The following is a 9,706-nucleotide window of genomic DNA, read 5'->3' as shown; positions in this document are numbered from 1 at the left end:
AAATCTTTTCTCACTATCCGTGGTAGCTACATTTCTGGAAAAAAATTCAGACAATTAAAAACATACCAAGAAAATACTATGGGTTTATGAAAACTGAAGAAAACCTAACTGCTCTGATCATTATGAGCATATGTTTTACTTTGTCTGTCGTGCAGACATTTGTGGGCAGGGCAAGTCGTCCAGTCTTGGCCCCAACCACCGAATGCTGGTGATGCTCTCTTACTATGGTGGTACCCAAAATGGCCGTGCGGCCAGTATCGCCCCAGCTCCTGCATGAGATTCATCTTCGTAGCAATATGAGAGACAAAGTACAGGCAGATTGAAAATTTTAGTTTATTCTGTAAATATTGATGAATAAGGTATTTTATGTTATGGGATATTGCATTTCTCTGTTTTTGGTAATAGTTCTTACAGGTCCACAGAAATAGGCTTTTCATTATGATACATAATAATATAGAGAAAGTATAATTACCTGACATCAACATAGTTAAAATCTGGAAGACATTATAATATAATCTACAAGCTAACATATTATGATGGTAAGACATAGATATATAAGAAGAGATTGATGCGGTTATAAATTTTAAGATTTTAAAATATTTTACTGTTATTATTGTCTTACAAATTTTATGGGTGTTACAAATTTTCTTAAAGTACTTGTGGATCTTAGAGATTTTCTTACCAATGTTATAGGTCGAAGTGGGGGGAAAAACTAAGAAAAATGGGAAAAGAAAACAAATAAGAAATAAAAAAAATATAGCTTAAAAAAGAAGAAAGGACACATAAAAGAAAATGTAAAACAGGAAAGCATTTGGGAACATGTTTGTTCCTAGTTATACAGTATGTTGCTGCTTTTGCTTCCTCAAAATTAATTTCTATGACTCAGTAATTCTAGTGATCATGGAAACTCACAGGGATATTTCTTACTAATTTGATGAATTTGTGGATCCATATGGTATATAAACAAATTAAGAAAAATTTGAAAATCCTGAACATTTACCTTTCTGGAAAAAAAAGTTAATTTATTCAATTCTTCTATTCCTATCATGAATTTCTTCAAGTTTTCTGAAGCATGAGATATGAAACTGGATCAGTTCCTCAGAAAGTTTTGAGATTATGAAACTTTGAGGGAAATAAAAATACGGGCAGAAGGGGAAAAACACACACACAAGCCTATTTATCCATTTAGCAGCCTAATCTCGTAATTTAATGATTTTTCTACATATTTCTCAAAAGTTCTGTTTTAAAGATACCATTTTCATTTATTTAAAGACACATAACTTTAAGAGTTGAAGGGAACTTTAAGGATTACAGTATCACTTTATGTCTTTAAGGAACATCTCAATTAACTGTGAACCTGAACCTCTAGAAATTCTTCAGAAATAGAAAAGGAAAAAAATTTTAATCACTCCCCTTGGGAACTTACTTGAATGCCTAGAAGCGTATTGGTCAGGAATAGTCTCTCTTACACCCTAACCATTATTTAGATAATGTTCAGTAAATTTTAAAGTGATTTTGGAGATATTGAGGGAGTTGATCCAAGTCCTTAAACTTGACCTTTCAAAGGATAAATCTAGATAACCTCATTGTAACGGAAGGCCAGGAGGAGTTCCGTTTCTCCTGGTTCTAGATAAGTGACTTCCTACCGAAGTTATGATCACCTAGAAAAGCTTCTTACTGCCTTCCCCCTTACGGTTTTTTGTCAGAGTGTGAGTTGCAATGGCATCTTATCTGGTTAGCAAAATAGAGTTTGTGGCTTTGGAATTGGGGCCAGAATTAATTTTACCTAAGGTTTTACGTGGAATGAAAAGAGCTACGGGGCTGAGCACGGTTGAAAGCCTAAGAAAAGACCATATTTTCAAACTGAGGAAACTAAAATAAGCTCGTAAAATTCAGAAACCATGAGACCCATGGTACTTGGATGGGCCAGGCAGACATTTTGTATCGGAAGATAATGTAGTATTGCAACTCCAGGTGGATTGAGCATCACCACTTTTTGTGTGGGTGCTCTTTAGACATACTAGGGATTAAATAAGGACTGGAATGCTCTGGCATTTTATAGTCCTTTTGTTTGGCTGCATCAGGGTGTGGTTTTAATCCAGCAACGAAGTAGCATTCCTACCTCCCTGGACCCATTTTCACTCCCAGTATAAAAGAAGTAAGTCTGAAGACTCTATTTTGTGACTAACGGCACAGAAGACAAGTCCATAGGTCAATTATCTTTTGTTTAAACCAATGGCTCCCCCCAAGAACAAAGAGCAGCAAATCAAAGCAGCTAATCGCTGTTACACTCAAGAAGATTTCATTATAAAATGCAACGTTACAGTCACTTGAGTGTGCCACGGTGTACAAGTAGTAGATCCTAAAGCACTGATAGGGAAGGAAGCAGATAACAATGACCCCTATAAAAAACAGGTTTTTCAGCTGGGCCCAGAACTCTTGGTGGGACAGCAAGGAGTGGCGTAGCTTCCTCACCATCTTCATGATGATGAAGATCTGGAAGACCAGGAGGATCACCGCAATGGCTATGACAGTGCTGACGATCAAGTAGTTGATGACTCGCACAGAGGGGTAGACGAGCTCTCTGTGGAACTTGAAGCAGTGTTGCTCTTCATATATCGCGGAGCTTCCGTACTGAGAGACGATCAGGGGCACCACGATGACGACCACCAGCAGCCACATGCCCGTGCTGGCGGCCACAGCATGCAGCTTTCTGTAGAATTCCACTTTGTCCTTGCGCTTAAAGAAAATGAGGTACCTGATGACCAGGATCACCACGTAGAACAGGAACGTGAGGTACATGTGGATGTGCAGCATGGCGCTCACGAATTTACAGAAGGACAACCCAAACGTCCAGGTGTGCCGGATGAGGTAGGTCAAGCGAAAAGGCACCGTCAGCAGGAAAACACTGTGGACCACGACGAGGTTAATGACTGCCGTGGTGGTCACAGACCGGGTGTTCATCTTCACCAGCAGGAACAAAATGGAGATGACACCCACCAGCCCTCCAGCAAGCACTGCACAGTAGAGCCTGGTTAAATGGGGTGTCAGTCCAGGGTTGCAGGACGAAGAATTGTGGGCAGCCATACTTCAGAAGTCACCTGGAAGAGACAAAGCACCAGTGGAGCTGATAAACTGCCAGAGCTTTGTTCTTATCTCCCCAGCACTGGCAGTGTGACTTTGTCATTTATATTTACGTGACATAAACTTTGTGTGCCTTAAGAATGAAAACTATGTTGTATGCACGTCTGTATGCTCTAGACTTTAAACACAGTAATTCATTGATTCTTAACCTTCACTTGGTTAAAGATCTCATCGAAAGACATGTACATATGGACATAGTCAAGACAGTTCTCATAAAACTGGATCGCAGACCATTTGATGTGGAAACATGGATATTAGTACTGCAGCTACCACTGGGAAAAAATCCTAAGGTGGATGGAAAGTTGAATGAGTCCATTAAGAACACAAAATACTTTTTTCTTTTAAGTAGGATTTCAGTTCTCCAAAGCCTTCAACTTATCAGCAAATGATCCAAGAATATTTATACTTAATTCATTTAGGATACTGATTAGTTTGGGGAAAAAAAAAATTGTCTAAGTCAAGACAGCAGAAAGCGAGCGGAGGGCATATCTGAATTTCTCATCCTAGTTAGAATCATCGCCCTGCAGTGAGGCCTTCCTTAAGTTTTTCTCAGCGTCTCTACTGAAAACACAGCATGTCTCTCCATTCCGCCATCCCCCAGCCTCAGATTCGTAAAGGAACCATCCTTTCCCCAAACAGCCTTGGCCCTTTCTAATTCACTATCGACGTTCTAATTTATTATTTACTAAATGAAAGACTTAGTCATCTTTTAATTAAGTCACTTTACTTTCTTATTGAAATTCCTTCAATGGTTTCCCATTTCTTTTCAGATAAAAATCAAAATCCTTACATGTCTAGAATGTTCTGGGTTATAGCAAAATCTGATACCTCGAGACCAGATTCAGGAAATAATCTAGAGATGAAATGGACAGGATTCAATGGGGAAATGAAGGGAAAGGAAATGTCTCAGTTACTCCCAGATTCTGAATTAAACAATTGTGTGACTAGAAGTCTGTTTACCCACACTAGGGAGTCTGAGGGTCGGATTTAAGCAAGAAGAGTAACGAACTTACGCACTTAGAACCTGACTTTTTAACACATTTGCAGTTACTCTTATTCATTTCTTGATTGTCTCTCCATACCAAAATTACCCAGCAATGAAAATGAACCAACCGCTCATAACACACAATACCAAGGAATGGCAAAAGCATCGTACTAAATCACGATTCTCAGCAGGGCAATATCGCCCCCAAGGGGTCAAAAGTTTGTTCTTCAGGTGTGAAAAACCTTACTCCTCATGCATAAAACACAGATATACATATATTATGTAAACAGACATACAGCATATCTGGGGTGTTAAAATTTCATAAGAGGGGAGAGAGAATTAGGGGAAAAATCTCTAAAAGGCTCTTTAGGGGGACAATAATAATAAAAAAAAAAAAGTTGAGAAACACTTTACTAAATAAAAGTACCAGCCAAAAAAAGACTACATGTTGTATGATTTCTAGGAAATCAAAACTAATGTGACAGAAAGAAAATCAGTGAGGTCCAGGGCCAAGGTAGCAGGGAAGGGGTTCACTTCCAAGGGACGTGGGGAGACTTATGCGTGATGGAATGTTTTATATCGTGTTGGTTACAATTGTAGTTATCAAAGCTCATCAAATTGCTTAAAATTGGTGAATTTTCTTGCATATAACTTATGCCTCAATAGAACTAATTTAAAATGATGGTACATATGACTAACAATAATAATAACCTGACCGCAGACAGCCTCTGCTTTTGTGGCATGGAGTAGAATTTCTGTGTGACCCACTTAAAAGGTTGCCTCGTGTTATATTTGTTCTATGTGATGTGTAATCTCTGTACTTACCTTTTATTTTTCCCTGTAGAAAAGTAGCTCCATCAAGTAGACATGAAATTATATTGTGTTCATTTCTGAATCAGGGCTGACTGTCTCGCCATAAGTACTGCTCATAGTTTCCTTAGGCTGTTGACCTGGAAGGACTGGCTTCTGGAAGAAGAAAGTAAAATCAATCACGTCTTACCTGTCTCAAGTCCTCTTTCTTTCTTATAAACTGTCATGATCTCTCTCTGTCATCTGTAAAAAGCCCATGTGAAGTCTCATCTTGTGCCAGGTATGACGTGTGATGCTTATGATACATATAGACTCATTTAACCCACACAGCAGGCCTCGTGTTGTGTATGTGTTACTATGCTGAATTTCAGATGAAGAAACTGAGCCCCACATAGGCTGAGTCATGGCGAAGTTCTCCAAAGTCACACACGCCCCCTCCGCCAACATACCCCCTCCTTATTGTACATCATGGGGAAGCAAGTTGTATGTCTCTTAAGCTCAGATTTCTAAATCTTAGTGTAAGAAAGAGAGGAGGCTGTGGAGAAATTGGGTTCTGCGCATGGCTGTATGCCAATATGTCTCGAAAGCTTCTCTTTCTTCTTTTTGGATTTCTCGCTTTGTTGTTTTCTTGATTTACAGTTGAGCCTGTAAGTCAGTTAATTTGACATCCTTTCTAAGACTTTCTGGCCTGCCTCTGTGTACAGACTTTCCACTTGCGTGTGACCTAGTTTTCACTCGTCTGTTGCTCTAGTATAAAACTTGAGACAGAAGTGAAGCAGATGAAGGATGTCAGTGAGGAGAAAGATTGGATCATTTGGCGAGACAATAGGGAAATGTGTAGTTGCTCCAGGACATCTACTGGGCGGGGACCCAGGGCTGCTCATCCGATTTCAGGAAGCTATGTTAGAGTCCGGGTCTTATTAACCCCATGTGGTGTTGTGTATTTTTCCCTGACTACGTGGATGATGGTTTTGTAGCAACCAAGCCTGGTTTCCAGACCGTCCAAGACATTCTCTAAGTGATGACGTTATAACCCATTTCCCATTTAGGAAAAAAATGTGCTCACTGCCAATGTGAAGTTTACATCAACACACTCTGAAGCTGAAGCAAATCTGACTGGCTTTCAATGTGAACATACAACACAAAAACTGTTCTTGGAATTATTTCTAAACAGAATTTGTCTCTAATCCTAACGTAACAGAAATGTATGCATAAATCAGATTCATCAAATGAATCTTCGGCTAACAACCGTTCGAGAACGTTGTTAACATCGCGTGTGGGAATGCTACGTTTTCTAGGATTTGACATTTCCAGCGATCGAGAATGAGTATATTTTGTAAATGGAAATACCACCGCTAAAACCAGAATGCTACAAACAGAATGATGTCATTTGTTTCCAAAGATTATCGATATACTAGAGCGATGTGAAAATAACAATACAAGCGAGCTATTTCGTGGCAGACTTTGGGGGTGAGGTGAGGACTGGGATCCGCGAGTCATCTCGGGGTAAACGCTGCAGCCACGATTGCCACCGGCGAGTATTCTCGGGGCAAACGGGAAACAGGTTAATAAACACCTTCTGCTTACGTCAGCTAAAGTGGGTTCCGTTGTCTGTAGGTAACAACCCTGATATACTTGCTGAATTCCGGTTTCTCCTGCAGAAGTCACCGGGGAATCGTGTGCTCCTCCAGGAAGCCTTTCCTGATTTCTGCTCTCAGTTGGGGTGGTATGTGCCGCTGTCTTTGGCCTCACGGGACACACCGTGCGTGCCTCTGTGGTGGCATTTATCACACAGACCATAGTTCTCGGTCACACTTCTGCCATCCAGACAAGAATGACCAGGGAAGAATTACACTTTCCCCTGTATTCACAGAACCTCATGCAGTTGTTTAAATTAACACAAATATTGTTCTCAAAAACGAACATACATATAGCAGAGTGCTCGGCTATCAGAATACAGCTCGTTGAATTTTAAAAGAGTAAACATACTCTCATCAAAAGTAATAACCATCCTGACAGCTACCATTATGGTATAGGTCTGTCTGCTTTGATTTTATATAAATTCAGTCTCTTTTTTTTTTTTGCATGTGTCTAGCTTTGTTCACTCAGCACTGTGCTTTGAGTCATTCATGTGTATAGTTTTAGTTCGTTCCTTCTTATTGTGGTATATTATGTCATTATATGAATATATCACAATTTATTCATTCTATCCTTGATGGACAATAGTATTATTGTTTCCAGTTATAGTATTAGTTCAGTTATAAGTCTACTGTAAATAATGCTACTCTGAACATTTTTGTAAATATCTTTTGTAAAACTAAGTATGCGTTTCTGTTGGGAATTTGCCTAAGTGCGGAACTGACAGATTGTAGGGTACGTGTATGTTCGGTTTTAGTAAAAACTGCAAACAGTTTTCAGTATAAATTCCCACTAACAGTTGATGTTTCGGTTGCTCCACGACCTCAAGGACACTCAGAATTTTCTGCCTTTTCCATTTTTGCCGTTGTAAATATATTTGTATCCCATTACCATTTTACTCTGTGTTTCCCTAATGAGTAATAAGACAAGCACATTCTCATATATTTATTGGACACTTGAATGTCCTGGTTTTGTGAAGTGCTTGTTGAAATCTTCTGCCATATTTCTATTTGGTTGTCTGCCTTTTTCTTATTGATTTCTTATTATGGAGCCTAGATATTACTACTTTGTCGAATCTATGTATTGCAGATATCTCTTTCCATTTTACTTTCCAGTACTTGATTAGTGTCTTTTGATAAACAGAACTTACCATTTTTAGTATTACCAAATTATCAAATTTTCCACCAGAGTCAGCAGTTTCATATTCTTTTAATGCATCTGTCTACCCAAGGGCAATAGAAAAGATAGTATGCTATTTTCTTTTGTTTAACTTTCTTTAAAACTTTATTTTTAGAATTCATTTTTAGAATCGTGTATAATCCATTTAGAATTGGCTTTTTAATATAATGTAAGATGGGAGGCCATGACTAATTTTCTACATATGGATAGCCAGTTGACCCAGAATCAATCGTTGGAAAGATCATCTTTACTCCCACTAAACTGCGGTGTCACCTTTGCCATAAATCAGGTGCCCTCGTATAAATCAATTTAGTTCCTTTTTAGGGCTCCAGTCTGTACCACTGGATTATTGATCTCTATGTGTGCAAATACACACTAAGTCCCTACTGCAGTATAATAAGTTTTCAATCAGATAATATAGCTTTTCCAGGTTTCTTTTCCAGATCATCTAACTGTATGTGACCCGCATTTCTATATAAATTTTACAAACTGCTTATAAAAACATCTGGGGTTTTTAATGTATTTACATTGAAATTACAGATTTTGATAGCTTTTCAATATTGTCTTCCAATCCCTGAACATAATTTTTTCCTCTGTTTTCTTAGATCCTCTTTAGTTTGTGTCAGTAATATTTTGTGGTTTTCTGTATAGAAGTTTTTTACATGCTTTTCTATTTTGATTGAGATGATCATTTGATTTCTCTTTCTTTTTTTTTCTTTTTGGTTACTGTAGTGAATTACAATCATTGATTTTTACACGTTTAAGAAAACAAATGCCACATTAAAAAGACATCGAACTCCTCAAGCAAAAGGACTAACAGACTAATTCATGCTAAAAGGGCAAAGATGGAAAAGTAACTTTAAATGTAACTGATACTCTGAGAAGAGGATGATGTGAAAAAATTCAATTATAGTTGTTATTGAATAAACAGTGTACCAAACCAACACAATTAGTGAGCTTGATGAGAATGTTCTGGATGATTCTTACAGGCAGAACGAAAAATAAGGCCGAGAGAGAGAAGATTTAAGAGAAACACCGATGGTAAATCTCGAAGTTCCAACATCATCTGGAGACAGCAGAATGGAATGGAATGGTCCAATAAATAATTGAAGAACATCCCCTACCCATTAAAAAGATTAAATATTTCTGTTGAAAGATCTCACTCAGTGCTGAGCTGAATTAATAGAAAAGACTCACATTGAGACACATCAAGATGGAATTTGAAATCACAAAGAACAAACTCATATATCCGCTTGGATATCTAATAAACATCTCAAATTTACTATATCCAGAGCTGAGCTCCTGTACTCCCCCTCCACCCCCCGGCCCCTCAGACATAGCCACGCAGATGAGCTTTTCCTTGCAAAGCTCTCCTGTGTCAGGAAATTGTAACTCTGTTTTCCAGTTCCTTGAGTGAAAAACCTCAGAGCCATCCCTGATTCCTCTTTTTTCTCCCCAAGTTCACCTCCACTCCTTAAGAAACTCCTATCCTCTCTCATTCAGAATAATCCACATAAGATCCGTGAGCGAGATTTTTTTTTTCTTTAAAGGACATTTCTGGGAAAAATTGGCAAAATATGAACAGAGTCTACAAATCAAGTAATATAATTGCATCAATGTTATTTTCCTAAGTTCGATCATTAGGTCCTGTAAGTGGATGGCCCCTTCTTAGGAAATATATACTGCTTTCAACCAAACGGGCATTCGAGCAGAAGAGAAGAAAGGCATTTGCTGATATGTGAACACACAGAAAGTTTACCTCCCTCAAATCCTCCCTAAATTAGTGTATATTCCAAAAATATAGTAGTGAATCAATGTATAAGTGAAACATAATTAAATCTAAAATGTTACTAACCACACAAAATTATAACACCCAATGATTTCAACATGGTGGGAATGGGTTAAATGAAAGGGAGAATTTGTATGTTAAGATTGTTATCTTATTAGGAG

At 38.2% G+C, this 9,706-nt stretch overlaps 1 protein-coding gene across 1 annotated transcript in view; it reads right to left on the bottom strand.

Annotated features, from left to right (window-relative positions):
* Positions 1-1,294: 1,294 nt before the first annotated feature.
* The window catches only part of GPR141 (G protein-coupled receptor 141), a 36,111-nt gene continuing 27,699 nt past the window's right edge, over positions 1,295-9,706 (bottom strand). Inside the window, exons 2-3 of the mRNA XM_011362496.2 lie at positions 4,955-5,095; positions 1,295-3,101 (exon numbers count right to left, since the gene is read on the bottom strand). Of these exons, the coding sequence (XP_011360798.1) occupies positions 2,185-3,087 (903 nt within the window). The 5' untranslated portion in view covers positions 3,088-3,101; positions 4,955-5,095 and the 3' untranslated portion in view covers positions 1,295-2,184. The remainder of the gene's footprint in view (positions 3,102-4,954; positions 5,096-9,706) is intronic.

The sequence above is a fragment of the Pteropus vampyrus genome, unplaced genomic scaffold, assembly GCF_000151845.1.
Source record: "Pteropus vampyrus isolate Shadow unplaced genomic scaffold, Pvam_2.0 Scaffold75, whole genome shotgun sequence".
Lineage (NCBI taxonomy): Eukaryota > Metazoa > Chordata > Mammalia > Chiroptera > Pteropodidae > Pteropus > Pteropus vampyrus.
This window is presented reverse-complemented; position numbering and strand designations above follow the sequence as displayed.